Source organism: Trichechus manatus, unplaced genomic scaffold, assembly GCF_000243295.1.
Source record: "Trichechus manatus latirostris isolate Lorelei unplaced genomic scaffold, TriManLat1.0 scaffold00084, whole genome shotgun sequence".
In the NCBI taxonomy this organism is placed as follows: domain Eukaryota; kingdom Metazoa; phylum Chordata; class Mammalia; order Sirenia; family Trichechidae; genus Trichechus; species Trichechus manatus.
Window position 1 is genome coordinate 2,657,258 of NW_004444020.1, and position 18,379 is coordinate 2,675,636.

General features: G+C 33.6%; 1 protein-coding gene across 5 annotated transcripts in view; it reads left to right on the forward strand.

Annotated features, from left to right (window-relative positions):
* DNAJC13 (DnaJ heat shock protein family (Hsp40) member C13) overlaps positions 1-18,379 on the forward strand; it is a 119,815-nt gene that overhangs the window by 49,313 nt on the left and 52,123 nt on the right. For all 5 annotated transcript variants that reach the window (XR_002824859.1, XM_023735951.1, XM_023735950.1 and 2 more), the window contains 10 exons: positions 849-905; positions 3,115-3,236; positions 5,449-5,524; positions 5,763-5,858; positions 6,664-6,807; positions 10,283-10,365; positions 12,751-12,904; positions 14,827-14,930; positions 15,014-15,173; positions 16,847-16,909. Coding sequence is in view for 4 of the 5 variants with exons in the window: in XM_023735951.1 (XP_023591719.1) it covers positions 849-905; positions 3,115-3,236; positions 5,449-5,524; positions 5,763-5,858; positions 6,664-6,807; positions 10,283-10,365; positions 12,751-12,904; positions 14,827-14,930; positions 15,014-15,173; positions 16,847-16,909 (1,059 nt within the window). In the remaining variant the exon portion in view is untranslated. The remainder of the gene's footprint in view (positions 1-848; positions 906-3,114; positions 3,237-5,448; positions 5,525-5,762; positions 5,859-6,663; positions 6,808-10,282; positions 10,366-12,750; positions 12,905-14,826; positions 14,931-15,013; positions 15,174-16,846; positions 16,910-18,379) is intronic.

The window sequence follows — 18,379 nt, forward strand, 5'->3', positions numbered from 1 at the left end:
CCATAGCCCAATTAGGAAATTTAAACCCAGATTTTTTTTGGTGTTTCGTGTACAGCCCTGTGGACAGCTGTTGACCATTGTTTTGAACCCTTTGCCCATTTTTTCCATCTTTAACTAGTTGTCATTGAGTTGACGCCGATTCATGGCAACCTTCTGTGTATCAGAGTAGAACTGTGCTCCATAGGGTTTTCAGTTGCTGATTTTTCAGAAGCAGATCTCCAGGCTTTTCTTTTGAGGCAATTCTCAAATGACTCAAACTATAACCTGTTAATTAGCAGCCCAGTGCGTTAACCCGTTTGCACCACCTGGGGACTTTGTTTCCATCTTTAGAAGTAGTAAAAAACCCATTTTCTTTGTGGTTGGCCCAAAGTTCCCTTTTCTTTAGAGATTCCCAGATAATAAGATGAGCTTTAGCAGGGCTGGTATTAAACAATGGAAAACATGTATTTCATATAATATCATGGTATTTATTATATACACATATGTGCATGATGTACAATATTTACATTTTCTTTTATATTCGTTTTAGTATCATTAGTATGTGATTTGTATCATTCAAATAAGTATAATTATCATTCAAATAAATGTATAATTATTCAGATATGTGCTAGCTATTTCCTACTAATGTGTACTCTTTATATAAAGTTTTAAGTCTCTGTAAGGCTATATTTTAAGAATACCTAAAATATTAGGCAGACTTTGTTGTGACTTTGAGATGTATCCTTTACTAATTTACTAATCACTTATAGTTTGCATAAAATTGCATATCTTCGTTAAGAGCAACAGTTAAATGTGTTAGAATAAAATGTTTTTATTCAGTGATACTTTTTATTTTTTCCGTTTTAAAGCATCCTTCCATGGCAATTATAAAGGGAGCTGGATTGGTTATGAAGGCAATAATAGAGGTGAGAGAACAATTTTGAAATTTTAAACTTACTTGAATATCGATTAGCTATTTTAATTGAAGCTGACAAAATTACCTTTCAGTCTTTTATGGGAAGCACACAGGTTTTCTCGGCAAGAAAAGTAATTTCAAATCTTTATTCAGAAATTAGTTTTGAATTACTTGCAGAAACAGTCTTGGAGAAGAATAAGAGTTTGAAGTTCTTAAGTAAGCAGGGTGTACAGCAAATAAATCTCTTCTATTCCTGCATTTTTTGTTAGTTTTTTAAAAAAGGGTTAAAAGTTAGCATTCTTTCTGTCTTGTTCTTTTTCAGGGGACAGAGGTAACAGTCTTGAAATCTTTAGGTACTGAGGTTTCGTAGAGATACATTAAAGGAGTTAGTTCATAGTAAGGCAATATCAAAGAAGAATGACAATAAAGAATTAGTTCTGCATGCTAAAGTACAGTAAAACCCGTGAAAGCAGGAACCTGTTCAAGGCAGAAACCTGTTAGAGAAGGAAAACACAAATATTTTCCGCTAAACAAGTAATAGAAAAGTGGTAAGACTGTATTTTGTCAAAGGTGGAAAACTTGTGAGACCCAAAAAAACAAGGCAGTCCTGTGGAGTTCTGGCTCTCACAGGTTTCACTGTACATAAATTAAGTAGTTAAGCTCTAGAGATCAGGATGATTATTGTCGGACACGGGATATTGCTTTAGCCTTCTCTCCCTTTTTTTTTTTTTTAAAGATAAGATTGTGACTGAATGTCAGTTTGCGTATTGTGTTTACAATGACATCAATCCACAATGACTTTTGAATTCTTGTATGCTTTTGTTGTCGTAGTAGTAATTTGATAAAATATAAGAGTGTTTGACTCTTTTACCAAAAAGCTCTGCTGTTTTAGCTCATAAATATAACATGTAGTTAAATATAAGCATAGAATTAGTATGCTCGTAAGTAACTGTGAAAAGAAGTGATATACAGACATTGAACTTCTTAGAACATCAAATTTATTCTGGTGTGTATTTTTAGTGTATATGTACAACTAAAGGCTAGTTTTCCCCCTCCAACTAATGAGTTCTATGTTCAATTTTAGCTTCTAAAGTAAGTACCACACCTTTCCCATACAGAGCTTGCTTAGCCTAGGACAGATAGGATCAAGAGGTCAAACAAAAATGTACTCTTGACCTTGACCCACCACTGTTTTGCCATTCATTTAAAAATATTTATCGAGTGCCAGCCAGGTATGACCAAAATGCTGACTTTTGGCTTCAGGTAAAAGCTACACATTTCAGAGTGTCATAACCAGTGACTAGGGCTGGTATCTGTATGAGGAAGATTTCGTTTATTTACACAGAAACCTTGGCAAGTATCTTAATTTTTTTCCTTATTATAAAACAATATGTGATTTTGAATAAAAATTAGAATGTACAGAAAAATATAAGGAACAAATAAAAATAAGTCACCTATATTTCTACCATCCAGAGATAACTACTATTAGTATTTTGGTGAATTTCCTCTTAGATTAGGTTCTGTTCCAAAATATATGCCTACATATACATGCCATGTATATATTTATATACATACTATGTAGTCATTTGGTATAATTGTACTATGTACTTGTACTTTTTTTCCTAATTTTGTGAGAGTTTTTGCTTTTTGACAGGTTGTCTTAAATATCACACTACTTAACTTAATTCATAGCTCTGTGATTATCTTTGATTAGTAGTCCTATCTGCCCTTACCCTGTTGCCAAATTGAGTGCGTGTAAGGAGAATAAAATCAGAATAAAATGAACTGCCCGTACATCACACCATTCTTTAAAAAAAAAAGATTGTATTCACTGTGAAAATGAATATATTGTTAATAACGAAAGCAAGCCAGGTTTGCAGATGCCTTTTGTAGGAATTGCTGATCCCCCTGAGTCACGTTTTCCCTTTGTTGACTGATGTATATGCAGGGAATGAACCTAATTTTAATAATAAATTGAGCAAAGTATACTTCATAAGGTAAATGTATTGAAAACATTTAAATCTCATTCCGAAGTAAATAACGTCTTAAAAATTACTTGCACTACATCTCACCTGTGTTATTTTTGGGTAATTGGAAGTTGCATCTTTAATTTTATACTGAATGAGTATTTTATTTAGAAATGTAAAATGGGTTTTTAAAAGTTGGGATAGTTTGCTGTAGATTGCTGCTTTAGGGATCATCTTACCCTTTTTCCAAAGGAAGGTGACAAAGAAATTGCTACAAAAATGCAGGAGCTTGCCCTCAGTGAAGGTGCCTTACCTCGACACTTGCATACTGCGATGTTTACAATAAGCTCAGATCAAAGGATGCTTACGAATAGGTAGGTTAAATTTAACTTGCTACAAATTAACTTGCTGTTTAAAGAGCTGATTCAGATATTAAATATAACAAACTAAACAAGTATTTGGATTACACAAATGTTCCATTTTCTTTGGATTCACCTAGTTCTCCTTTTCCTTTTAGAAGGATTTTGCCTAAATGATCATTGTCCCTGACCCTGGATAACTTGGGGAAGAAAAATTTTGTTTGCTTTTTTTCCACTTGTCTCTTATCAGGCTCTGAACCTACAGTCATGAGACTTGAACATGGAAAAGAGTGTCTAGAAGCTTATGGAACTAGAACCACATGCTCAGGCCTTTTCTCCTTGTGTTTCCATGTGGTCATTTTGCATGCAGATGACCCCATGTGAAAACCTCTCATGGTTAATTTTCAAATGTTTTTGGACAGTAAGTTACTCTAATTAAAAACAAACAAAAAACAGCTACCACCTTAGTATCTAACCAGGCTAACCTGAGTCTGTTGTAAATCTCTTGTAGTTAAAAAATATACTCTTTGACTAATCATCTGCTTTCCTATAGTAATCATTCAAATATGAGGAAGCACATAAATCTATTCATTTACTCCAGGCTACATGAATTTCAGCCTTTTAACCTTTCTTTATGGTTCCTGCTATGGGACCCTTTCAGATACACTTAACATAGTATATTTATGAATCATATTAGTAAAAAAGTACCTGTATCATAAATATTAATCATATTCTTCTTGGTACATCACAATAATACATTGACTTTTTAAAATAATAGCATAAATTGTTGACTCATGTTTACTTTGTTGTGATACTGTAAATTTCCTTTCTTTATCACCTGTGTCCAGTTATATTATGTGGTGGTGTGCTGCCTTATCTGTAGTTTTCTGTTGTTGTAAGAAACTATCTGCATATATCACTTGCAAATGTTAGGCTACAGAAGTCATCTTCTGTTTTGCCTGAGAGGACAGAAAGATATAAAAGGAAGATATTTCCTTGGTATTGCCTTATTAGCAATGCGAGATACCATCTTGCATTAAAATAGATTATTTGGTGTCACGTTCCATTAAACCCCCATGTTAGACATTTGCTTACTGTTTCTCTTATTATGCTTAATTAGTTACATTCTTTCCTGTGGTCAGTCACCGTATTGAAAAACTGTCCATTTATAATAGAAATACTACTTTTCAGTTGCATTGCTTTATCTTTTACAAATTGCTGTTATACGACGTTTTTTTATCCTTAATTAAAGCCATGTTAGGAGTCACTGATATGATACCTACCAAATCTCAGAGATGGAAATTACACATGTAATTACTTAGATATATTAGCTTCAAAATAGGCACAAGAATGAACAGTTTTAGTAGTGTTCATTTTCTGTTGACAAAGTACACTTTGATTTTTGCTATTAAACTTTGTTCTTCTGGAAATGCAGCATATATACTTATATAAATACATATTACTATATATGGTTATTTATTTATTTCCCTCATAGCTTTTATGCCCATTCGCATAGCAAATTGTGACTGAATCCCTACCAATGCATGAAAGAGTCAACATTGAATAAACTAGGATCATTGTTCAGGAGGAGTTTCTAGGTTAGGAGACAGATGTTGTCATGGGAATTAAGATCAAGAAATGACTAAACCATAGATTCAGCATGGATCTTAGATTTTCACTTTGAACCAAAATATGCTTTTAGCTTTTAAAAGGGATGAGTAGAATAATTTCCTCTAAGTGCTTTAGGTCTTTGTCCAAACTTCAAAACTGAAAATATTTTCTATCCAAAAAGGTTATATTATAACATAGTTGGTGACTGTTGCTCATGTTCAGAATTGCAAGGAATACCAGAATGCGATGATCACTGTATCAGGACTTGTTATAATCAATTATGTCATCAAGTTTAATCTTTTTTGTTTTTTTCCTTTCTTTAAATGAAGTTAAGAAACTGCTTTTTCTTGTTCAGGTCCATTGAGAATTAGTGAACTTATCAGGGATGCATTTTAATTTGGAGAAATTCAATTCAAAATGTTATTAATATTTGAATTACTATCTCAGATACCTCTCAATTAAAATATTGATTTTTAATGTTTATTTTTTTAACATTAGAGTGATTGTTTTTACTGTAGCCATATTTCTTATGATTATGTTATTTTGTTCTTAAAAATTCCTTTCTGTTCTAGCTGAGATAAAGCAGCAAACCTTTCTCAACGTCTGCTTTTTTCAGACAGTTAAGTAGACATTTAGTGGGACTCTGGACAGCTGATAATGCAACTGCTACAAACTTGTTGAAACGCATTTTGGTAAGTCAGTTGAGAAAGTGGAAAGATTTGTGTGTTCTTGCACAATAAAAAGGGTTTTTTTTCCTTTTTGTTTGTTTTTAATTTCAAAGGTATTTATGGTAGGAATTGCCATGTAATAAATGCTACCCTCAGTAGCTAAATCATAATATTAATCTATTTGAGTTTTTAGGACTAACTTTTCTTTTGCACAGTTGTTTTGAAAACAGAGTTTGTGTTTTGTTTTGTTTGTTGTTTTTAGCCACCAGGCTTGCTGGCATACTTGGACAGCTCAGATCCAGTTCCTGAGAAGGATGCTGATCGGATGCACGTTAGAGATAATGTGAAAATAGCAATGGTAAATATGATTGTCTTAAATGTCTTTTCAGTGTGTAAGGGTACTGTAATATACTCTTCATTGAAACACATTAAAAATTTTAAGAATAAGCCAAGAATTCTTTTCATTGAATAGTAGTACTCTTTTGTTACTGTTGTTAATGGCCTTATTAAGGTAAAATGTACATTCCATAAAATTCACCTGTTTTAACTGTACAATTCAGAAAATTTAATATATTTATAGAATTGTGTAACTGTCAATCACCACATTCTAATTTTATCAATAGTAGTACTCTTAGTGTATGTTTTCTTTCTTTAACTCAACTTTTTGTGATGTTCAGGGAGTTGTTTTTTAATTACAGTGTGTCATGTGATGTTTTGCACATAATATATGATTGATAAATGTTGGTTAAAAAAACAATGAGAAAAGTTATCTTAGGATTTTTTCTCACAAGATATATCTTAATTATTAGGATTTGGCTATCCCGTAGAAAATTATGTAAACATCTTTCATGATAAATTATGTAATATCTTTCTTGTAAGTACACCTTTCCTGTCTTCACCTCCACTCCTTTCTCTGCATCCATCTCCCATCTGCATTTTACCACCCCTCTAAAAGAATCACTTTAAAATCTAAGTAGAAAAGTTAAGGTTTTGCACACAAAAAATAATTTATTGTAGAAATGTTCACCTTGTTTTTTCACTGAGCCCTAACGTCCAGTATTTATTTTATCAAGTAAAACAGATAGTGTGACTCAGCTTTACTTTGATTTTTTTCTTTTTAATTTGCAAACAAGACTGTAACAGATTTCAACATTATTTTACAGGATCAATATGGAAAATTCAGTAAAGTTCCTGAGTGGCAAAGATTAGCTGGAAAAGCTGCTAAAGAAGTTGAAAAATTTGCCAAAGAAAAAGTGGATCTTGTGTTGATGCACTGGAGAGACAGAATGGGCATTGCTCAAAAAGAGGTAAAAAGAAAACCTTCTAAACTTCTAGCACTTCTGTGTAATCTAAGTCTTCTTTAGTTGCTGCTATTCAGGCAGATATTTCTGGTTGAACATCTGAAGCTTAAAAAGAAATGTCAGCTAGTTCTGACTCGTATGTTTACATAAATTTTCCTTAATTCATAATTCCATAAATAATCAAGATTTTAGTTAGGTATTAATATGAAATTTAATATAAAATTCAACTATTAATTTTTCTTCCATAACTCCCAGTTTCCATATTTTTTTAATTCATATATATCTGTTTTCTTTCTTCCTTTTCTGGACTTTTGTTTGTAGCTATAAAAATAAAATTGCGCTTCTTGTTTAGCTTTTCTATTCAGAGCTAGCCAGACAAAAGTTTTGGAAAAAAGATTTACATTTTTAAATTAAACTTACCTATATGTACTTAAATTTTTTAGTATTAGCTCGTCAGATCTAAAACAGTTTAGTCTCATTCTTCAACATGTAGTATTTACTACAGAATCTTAGCCATGCATATTCTTCAATTTAAGATCAATTGTAATGTGGTTAAGAATGAGTTAAGGAATCCTGGAAAAGCTGTTTTGAGGTTTTTATTGATAACACTTAGACTCTTTCCTGTTAACCATCTTTTTCTTTTTTTTTTTTTTTGCAAGATAGCTGTTTCCATATTCAGGGAAAATAATCCAGATAACTTTCTGAAACAAATGCTTTTCTTATGGATTTCCAGAATATCTAAACATAAGAAATTGGTTACAACCAAACAACAAATATTAAGAGTCTTGCATGTCTATCTTAAATTGGGGCCAATCTTAAGTTCTTTAGAACTTGAGCAAAAAGGATTAATTCTAATTTGTATGAGTGATATATGCGATATAAAGAACTGTTAGGCAAGCTTTCAAGTAACTAACTAGGATAGGAAAAAGAATTCTGCATGTTGAATTGGTTAACCTACATCTGAGCCTGATTCTATCACTTATGTGGCATGTTACGGGTTTTCAGAACCTTACTTTCCTCTTTCATGAAACCAGAATAACAGTATCTCCTTTCTGTATCTTATAGGGTTGCTTTGATGTACAAGCAAGATAATAATAAAAGCACTATATACATATCTGGTCATGATAATATTGCTGTAGTATTTGAACAGTTGAAAATCTACAGCTATGAAAAGCGTGATTTTCACAGTAACTAAAAATTGCAAGCTCTTCAAGTAGTTAAAATTACAGTTCTAAAATAATAATTATTTCAAACTGTTAAATATAATTATCATACTGAAAATAAGCTTTTGGCATCAGATTTCATATGTAACATTTATCTAGCATAAGATTGAACACAAAGCTATTTTAGCTGGAAATATAGATAGTATCTCTTATTTAAAGACAACAATTCAGAGGGAAAAGAATGTATTTTTAATACCAATAATGTGTTTTTGGTCTGTTTGTGTCATTTACTACATGGAGTATTATTTAAAGATTTGAGCAAAATGATGATATTAAATAGCTATGCTGATCAAGAAGTTATTTTGGTAGTATCAACTGATTATCATTTCTATTTGAGTACTGTTTCTAACATTAATTTATTCAGGAAGCAGTGAATTATCTTTGTGACTATTTTGTTCATAGAAACACTAACATCAAAATGTGGAATTATCTTGTGCTTTAGCTAAAGTCTAAAAACTAACCGTTGGAAAAATTAACCGTCTAGTCTTAAATGAGCTACGTTGCTAGTAGACTCAACGTTTGTGGAGTCAGTTCCATTTGTAGCTAATGTTCCGTGTTGGGTTAATAGTGACATCTGGCTAATGATAAAAAGGATTTTTTTTTATTTTTATTATTTCCAGTTTAGGGGTTTGTTTAGGTAGTTAGGGCTCTTAGCCCAAATCTCTAATGAGTCAGCTCAGTTTATGGATAACTGATTGTCTTTTTTTTTACCTAGCTTTTACATTTCTATTACTTTAGACTGCCAGCCTTTTGTCCTGGGGAGGAGGAGGGAGGTTTGAAGAAAGTACTTCTTAATTGGAAGTTTTAAGGAGAGATTTTTCACTAAAACCAAATTTCTGAATTGTTTATATACTTTATTCAGGCCAACTTTGCATTAATTTTAGTGACAGCGCACAGAATTAAAACTTGTAGGAAGCATTTGTCTTATGTAACAAATAGATCTTTATATTTTAAACGTACTTGCTTTTTAAAATTTACTACTCAGTGTACCTTTATTCTTTCTAGGTCATCTATTTTGTTTTCTAGGTTGATTTTATATAATTTACCACTTCTTTAATGAAGTTGGAGCCCTGGTAGCATAGCGGTTAAGAGCTCGGGTGCTAACCAGAAGGTTGGCAGTTTGAATCCATCAGCTACTCCTTAGAATTCCTATGGGGTAGTTGTATTCTGTCCTGTAGGGTCGCTATGAGTTGCAGTCGACTCAGTGGCCACGGGTTTGGTTTTGGTTTTTTTAAATGAAGTTACAGGCTTCATTTTTTAATCTATATATCACTTTTTAGTTTTTGCTTCTATCATATTGAGGATTTAGAATTTTCATGTCTGAAATTTCTACAGATTTTATGTGGAGTAGAGATTCTTAACCTCAGGTCCAGGTGCAAGCTTCAGGGAAGCTCTAAAATCTCCTCCTCCAGTTATAAACCTTAAATATGCGCCTTTTTCTGTGGATAGAGCTGTGACTTTCTTCACATTCTCAGAGGTGTTCATGACTACCTAAAAGTTTGAGCCATAGGCTTAGAGAAGCAAGTGGGCCTTTTTCTGCCTTAAAATGAAGTGATTTATATTGATGGGATCTGCATGGAATTTGTATAATAGATACAGCTTAGCACATCTAGGCTTTCTGTCTGATTTTTATTTTCTTTTAAAAAATTTTCATTTTTTCCTTTTCACAATTAAATTCAGGACAGAAACAATATGGTGAGTTTAAGACCTTGCTACGTGTGTGAAATGCATTAAGCTGCCTGGCATGTGGAGTTGTCTTTGATGATCTTTGTCTAATAAATTAGAGTTTTACTTCAGATGTGTCTGAATGTAGATACTTATTTCTTCTCCATTAGCTATTGCAGTGTGTGCTTTCTTCTCTTGGCTTTGGTATCAGTTTAATAACCTGTAACTTTTTGCATTTATTTATAGTTTTTCCATGACTTTTGTATTAACTGCATGTAAATGTTTGAATAAGTTACTGTTTTTGACTGTTATAAATTTCATTAGTGAGCACTCTGTAAAATTTGGTGTTGAAACAGAACTTTACATGGAAAATATTTCAGCAGCACTTTATAGAAATACATGCTGGCAAATTGTCATATTGTAATATAACTTAATGTCATGTATTCATATCTTGTAAGTTTTATCTGTTTCATTAATTTTGTTTCTGCCAAAATGTAATGAATGAAATGTTTCTCATCACTTATAAGGTAGTGATCTGACTTAATTTATTTGGTAGCCCCAGATTGAACACTATAAAGTTTTTTCTTTTCCAGAATCTAACTCAAAAGCCGGTAGTTCTTCGAAAGAGAAGACAAAGAATAAAAATAGAAGCAAATTGGGATCTCTTCTATTATAGGTAAACTGTGGGCCTCTTTTCTAACATAGATTAAATTTGTCATTGCCATCGAGGAATCCTGACAGTTTTCCTTCTCTAGAAGTAGTGTTTTATGCCACAGATATTTTTATGCTATCAAATTCAAGTACTGTAACTGTTGAAGTTGGTATGATTAGTGTTGCTTCCATAAAATTAAGGCTTTTTATAGCATGTTGATAGTCAGAAGAGAGCTAGATTTACTTTAAAATTTTTACTAAGGCTTAGAGATGACTACTTTAAAACACTTTATTAAGGCTTGGAAATAACTGCATACTTCCTTTAAAACTTGGTGGAAATGGAGTCTTAAAAGAGGTGGATGAATTATGCATAACCAAATACCTCCCACAACAGAGATACTAGGCTTGAAGGCTAAGGACCAGACTTGGGGGACATCTGTATCAAGTGGCATAACATAGTGCATGAAAACAGTATTCTACATTCTACTTTGGTGAGTAACATCTGGGGTCTTGAAAGTTTGCGAGTAGCCATCTAAGATACAACTAGTGATCTCTTCCCATCTGGCTTAAAGGAGAATGAAGAAAACCAAAGATATAAGGGAGCAATTAGTTCAAAGGATTAACAGACAACATGCACCACAGCCTGCACGACCCCGAGACCAGAAGAACTAGATGGTGCCCGGCTACCACTACAGACCCCTCTGACCAGGATCACAATAGAGGCTCCCAGACAGAGCAGGAGAAAAATGTAGAACAAAAAAATCAAATTTATAAAAGAAAAAAAAAAACACCAGACTTACTGAGGAACCCCCAAGACTATGGCCTGAGATACCCCTCTGACTTGGAATTGCAGCCATTCCCGGAAACCACCTTCCAGCCAAACAATAGACAGGCCTATAAAATAAACAACACCTGAAAAGAACGTGCTCCGTAGGACAGACAATTAATATGAAACCAAAAGGGCAACATTTGCCCAGATTAAAGATGAGGAGGCAGGAAGCTGTAGGCAAACCAGATGAAAGGAAACAGGGAACCCAGGGCGGAAATGAGGAGAGTGCTGACACAGTGAGGATTGCAGCCAATGTAGTGGAACACTTTTATACAGTTTGTTGAATGAGAAAACTAATTTACTCTGTAAACTTTGACCTAAAACACAATTAAAAAAAAAAAAAGAGGTGGATGAAGAAAACATAAGGAGACTTGCAGGAAATGAGTAAGTTAGCTGACCTCGTATGTATTTCCAGCCTTTCTACAATGATTACCTTCTACCTCTCCCATCTACTACTACGCCCAACCCACCTACATGCATGATGCATCTCACACAGAAGGACGTTGTAACAAACATACTTGGGGAGTTTGCCAGACTTCTTCGAGATAACTTACAGTACTTAGTCTGGAAGCTGTTATTTGATCATACCTTAGCTAAGGTATAGTATAAAAGAAAATACGTGATTTCAAAACTTCCCACAGTACTTATAAAGTATATAGTAAATATATTTTATTTAGTATGGCCTGAAGTCTGTGCCATCTGTTTCTTCCTCAGGAGTCTCTGAGTTGTGTTGCTGTCGTAGGACTTTCTTGCAACTCTGATATCAGACTGTCTAGGAGGATTGCAGACTGAAGCAAGGCCTATCCAACCCCAGTTCAGACTTATGTCCAGATTAATTATAATAATTAAGTTGTTTCAAGAGTACAAGGAAGACATTTTGAAAATCCTCAATCATAGCTTGAGGCAGTTTAGCAGTATTCTTTCTTGGGTCACCTGCAAGGTTCTAATTTACAATGTTCATCATCCCACACACTTATACCCAATAATCTATGAATTCTTATTCCATCCAGAAATTTGACATCTGATAGTAGAGTTATTTTCTTACTGGAATTTGTATTAGGAATAAATATTGAAATTGAAATAATGGTTCATTATTTTGAAATTCATACAGATTTATTTTATACTTTAGGTTCATTTTCCTCCCAACAATTTGTTATGAAAATTTTCAAACATACAGAAAAAGCAAAAGAATTTTACAGTGAATTCCTGTATGTATGCCTACCACCAAGACTCTGCCATTAACTCTTTACTATACTTGTTTGCAGATTTTATTATCTTTATTTACACTTGCTAAAGTTAATGAGAAGCCCTGGTGGTGCAGTAGTTAAGAGCTCAGCTGCTAACCCAGAGGTCAGCAGTTTGAATCCACCAGCTGCTCCTTGGAAACCCTGTGGGGCAGCTCTACTCTGTCTTACAGGGTCGCTGTGAGTCGGAATTGACTTGATGGCAAGTTTGGTTTTTTGGTTTAAAGTTAATCCCACTGTGGTCTTGTTTATTATAGAATATATTAAAGGATCTTTTGTTGATTTTATTTTAATGTTTACTGCTTCCTGACTATTTTCTGATTATATGTATATCTAGGTTTAGTCAGGATCATGCCAGATCAAACCTAATTTGGAATTTCAAAACACGAGAAGAACTGAGAGATACTCTTGAATCTGAAATGAGAGCATTTAATATTGATAGAGAGCTTGGTAGTGCAAATGTGATCTCATGGAACCACCATGAATTTGAGGTAAAGTTTAATGTTTGTAGTATATTAATCTTTTTTAAAAAGCATGTATTATTTTGGGAGTGATTTTTTTTTCTTTTTTCTTTTAGTATTTATATAACACCCGCCTTTACCTTTCCCCCTTGTCTAAGTGATCTCATCAAGTCTCCAGGCTTCAGATGTTTAGTATTTGCTGATGACTTCCAGATTATCTCCTCCTTAGACTTCTTCCCCAGACTTCACACTTTTGTCCTATTATCTGTATATCCAGTAAGCATCTAGAATTTACCAACAAAATTGTTCTCCTGTTCTTTCCCCACACCTATTTCACTTGCAGTCTTCCTGATCTTTGATAATGACTGCTGCATATTTTCTTGTCAAAATTCTTGAAATCATCTTTTTTCTTATACTGCAAATCCGGTTTGTCAGCAAAGCCTATTGAATGCATCTTCAGAATTTATCCAGAACCCAACCCTCTTCTCTCTACTGGATTGTAGCAGTAATATCACTGTTTTGGCCCTTGCCTTCCTACAGTCTGTTATCAGGCTATCTGTGATAGCAGCAGTGGAATTTGTCACTTTTCTGCTGAAAACTTTCTGGTGCTGCTATTGTTTTCCATCTCACTTAGTAAAAGCTGAGGTTCAAGATAGGATCTGTGTACCCCAACTCCAAGCATTATTTCTCTAATCTCATCTCCTAATACTCACCATTTCTCACTCTGCTTCAGCCACACTGACTTCCCTGAAAACATGAAATTTATGTTCTTGCTTCAAGATCTTTCTGTTTGCTTCACCCTTTGTCTAGAATATTCTTTTTCCTTGATAGCATCATAACTTGTTTTCTCATCTACATCAGGTCTTTTCTTGAATGTCATCATCTGAGTGGGCCTTCCCTGGTCACTCTGTTTAAAAATGCAACCCCTTTACACATAAACACATACGCATGCACATGTTTTTCCCTAACCCGTTCCCTGCTTTATTTCCCTCCATAGCACTTATTATTGCCCAACTACCATATACATTTTACTTTTTTGTTTGCTAGCCTCCTTAAAGGCAGAAATTTTTATATTTGTTTACTACTGTATCCCCAGTGTCTAGAACAGACATGTCACATACTGTATCCTTAATAAATAGAAATTGAATGAATGAATGTTTAGAATTTATAGAAAGAAAGTGAAATGGATGTGTATGTTTTGTTTTTACATAGCTTCTGTTTTTAAAAATCAGTTATTTTAGGTTTTGGAAAAAGAATATGATAATCAACCCCTTTGGTCAGGGGATTCCTTTTTATAATTACTTGCAAATCCTTCCTTGAAGCATGCAGCCTAACTGAATCCCAGGGTGATGGTGCTTCATCTCCTGACCTTGGGCTTCTCCCTGATGTATCACCTTCATTAGTAGCCTGGGGTAATTGGACATGCAGAGAATTAATACGATACAAAAATATAGCATAAAATGTAGTTGATGTGTTGGTTGTAAATCTTGGCACATCAACAAGAGGTAAGGAGCTGCAGCTAGAGGGAAGACCTGAGGTAGCTTTTGTGAGGTGGGCAAACTGTGGTGATGCAGGACTATCTGTTCCTTGCTTGGCTATGACAAGCCAAAAAGGGAATGAAGCAGATTAGATCTTAATATTTTTTTTTAATTCTTCCCCTAAGCCTTCATTGACACCGTGTAGTCCTGTGACAGTTTTTATTGGCAGGTTTTACATTTGAAAAATTGGTGTTTAATTCTGACTGCTAACATTTAACTGAGGTAGTAGACCATATTAACAGTAATGAATTATCAGATAGTTTAAGAAATGATTAATGTTTTTGTTACAAACTGTCTTATCAAGGAAAGAAAAAAGTCCTGAACAGAAAGAATTGTAAGAAGCAATTTCTTGTGTGGAAACTGCCAAAACTCTATTGTGAACTAAAATAATGTAGTTTGTTTTTATTAATAAAGGTTAAATATGAGTGCCTGGCAGAGGAAATCAAAATCGGAGACTATTACTTGAGATTACTATTGGAGGAAGATGAGAATGAAGAAAGTGGATCCATTAAGAGATCGTAAGCTGCTCTTCATATCTTGTTATATTTGTTTTCACTTTTGGTCTCATGACTGTTTTTATTAATTTTTTCTTTTAATTTAGGTATGAGTTTTTCAATGAGCTGTATCATCGTTTCTTGCTCACTCCAAAAGTAAACATGAAGTGTTTATGTTTACAAGCCCTTGCTATTGTCTATGGCAGATGTCATGAAGAAATAGGACCTTTTACAGATACAAGATATATCACTGGAATGTTAGAAAGGGTAAGGATATCACTTAAGGACAGCAGTTTGTTAGTGTCATTGGGGTATATGTTAAATTTTTAAACCAAAATTTAAATTCTGTTTGATCACATTGTTAGTGTAACTTCTGCATGAGGAGTTTTTCTTGAATTTCGATGACCAGGAAGATGATTAATGAGTTAATATTTGTCCATGTCAGATTTCAGTTGATTCTTTTGAACTTTAGTGACCTATTTGCCAATCTTTAATTATGGATGAGCTGGACAGATATGTAAAAGAAATAGTGACTTCCAGAGTTGTATAAATTTTTGGTTTCCATTTTGGAAAAATCTTAAATGATATTAGCATATTAAAAAAAATAGTAAAACTTTTTAGAACTACATCAGTAACCGAAAGAAAAGAAACTGTACTAGCACATTTTTTTTTTTTAAAGAAAGTTTGTCATTTAACTTGAGCATGGTAAGGAGAGAGGACAGATTAATCATTTCATTCATCATAAAACTCAAATTTGAATGTTAACCCACTTTTGCAGTGTATATGCTTTGTTCTTTCAGTTGTGTTTCTATTCCTTTTACATGTAACAATTTAAATTTCAGTGAACTGCCTTAAAGAGAACCATTTCACCAATTTTTAAAATAAACTTGGTCTGGGTTCTCTAGAGGAGCAAAACCAGTGAAGTGTATATATATAGAGAGATTTACTTCAAGGAAATGGCTCACACAACTGTTGGGGTTGACAAGTCCCAAACACGTGTCAGGAAGCAGGCTGAAGACCTCTGCTGGCTCATGTGGTTGCAGGAGCTGACAGACCCAGAATCTGCAGGTCAGGCAGCAGGCTGGAGACTTCTGCAGGCTTACGTCCCAAGAACCAGAGATCAGGCGACGAGAAGAGTGCAGGGTCGAGAGAGCAAGCTTTGCCAGAACATCCATTTATATACTGGAGGCAGGCCACACCCCCAAGGAAACTCCCCTTCCAACTGATTGGCTGCTCATATCAGATTACAAAATGGAAGGTGATTATATAGTGTCTGCCAAATCACTGAGAATCATAGCCTAAAGAAGTTGACACATAACATTAACCATCATGCTATTTATACTTGGTATAATTGTCTTACAAGTGAATCGTGCTTTGTGGATTGGAAAACTGATTCTGATTAAAGTCACAGAACATACCTAGGAAGTAACATAACTAGGACAAAAGCCCTTACATTGTTTGCTATTAAACTAGATTGTACTAATGAATTCTAATTCACTGTTATTCCGGTGAGCCCGCGGTAATTGTAGCATACCATTCGTGCTTTAGGCAGATACATTCTTTCTTCTTAGTTGTGTTCATCGTGATGTGATTTATGTGAAACATCACTCATCAGTTCTTTAGAATTTTTACTTAATTTAAGAGTGTCATTTGAGCCAGTTCTTTCATTTGTTTCAGTTTTTACATAGATCCTTAAAGCTATGTATTAGCCTTTTTAATGGCTTTAAATGTGTCTACCTTTCCAGGGAAATTAGACAAGCTATGTTAAATTGCAGAAAATGTAAGACATGAAGACAATCCTCTGTGATTTTATCCTTAATATTTAAAAGATGATCTTATTTCTTACTGGCTACTGGTTGATTTTGTCCAGTGATGGTAATATCTTAATTTGTTTTTCTATTCACTTCTGGTTAAATTCTTTTTTTTTTTTTTTTTGATAGTGCACAGATAAGCTGGAACGCGATAGGCTGATCCTCTTCCTTAACAAGCTGATTCTTAATAAGGTATAGTATTTTTGCATAAATATGCTATCATTTCCAAGTAAATCCCATGAGTTTTTAACAGAGAGATAAATTCTCACAGTTTGGGTTAATTATCTAGAGAGAATTCTTTATCTTCTCTTTAAATCAGAAACCTCTCTGCTCTAACCTCTTGGAGGGAAAAGTATGTGCAAAATTATCCCGTCATTCTTCCCTGATATTACAGATACTGACTAAATTAATGATAATAAGATTATGAATGAAGAATAAAGAAGGATATGTCATTAGCTGATTTCCCTTTATAGAATCCTTAAGATTAAATTTTAAGTAAAATGAATGCTTGACAAAATGTAAAAATCTTTTTGAAGAGTATAATATCCTAATTTTTCTTTTTTTATATTAGGTGAACTTTTTGTCACTTTAGTTCTTCATCATTTTTGAAAGACATTTGAATAAGTTCATGCTGGTTTCTAACAAGAATTCATAGTTGTAATACATAACATTAATTTACAATCGTAGGATGTTGGAGTGAAGTCTAAGCAGACTTTTGGGGTTTTTTTCCCTTACATTTTTGATACTAATACCAACTTGCCTAATTTTTATTATTACTTTTAGTAAGTATTGCAAATGCTTTAGAATGAAGTGTATTTAATAAGTCCTAGGAGGTTTTAGTTTAAATTAATGTGTAATCTCTCCTAACGTCTGAGAAATTAGCAGTTTTAATTTTACAGAAAAAAAAAAAATATTTAAAAGGCTAATTTCATTTCTAATTATGGAATAATCTATTTTTTAAAAGATCTTGGAAAATGCAGGATAAGGAAAAGAAAAAAACATGTCATCTGTAATTGTAGAACCAGAAAGTTTATCGCAGGTGTTATTCCTGCCAGGCTTTATAGGATATACAGATACACACACACACACACACACACACAGACACACACACACAGACACACACACAGACACAGACACACAGACACAGACACACACACACACACACACAGACACACACACACACACACAAATATATATATATCCTGTATATATATGTATATATATACATGTATATGTCATACACACACACACACACAAATATATATATATCCTATATATATATATGTATGTATATATATACATGTATATATGTAGGGGCCCTGGTGGCACAGTGGTTAAGTGTTTGGCTGCTAACCAAAAAGGTGAGCAGTTGGAATCCACCAGCCTCTCCTTGGAAACGCTATGGGGCAGTTCTTCTGTGTCCTATAGGGTCACTATGAGTCGGAATCTACTCGACTGCAACACTTTTTTTTTTTTTTTTAATGTGTGTGTATATGTGTGTGTGTGTGTGTGTGTGTGTTTTTTTCCTCAAAACATATTTAAGAAAAAAATTTTAGGTGATTTCTTTGTGATACATTTTTGCCTTTTTAATCTTTATCTAAATTCATATTCCTTTAACACAAAATCCTGACAATACCAAGTAATCCCAGCTTATGCCAGTTA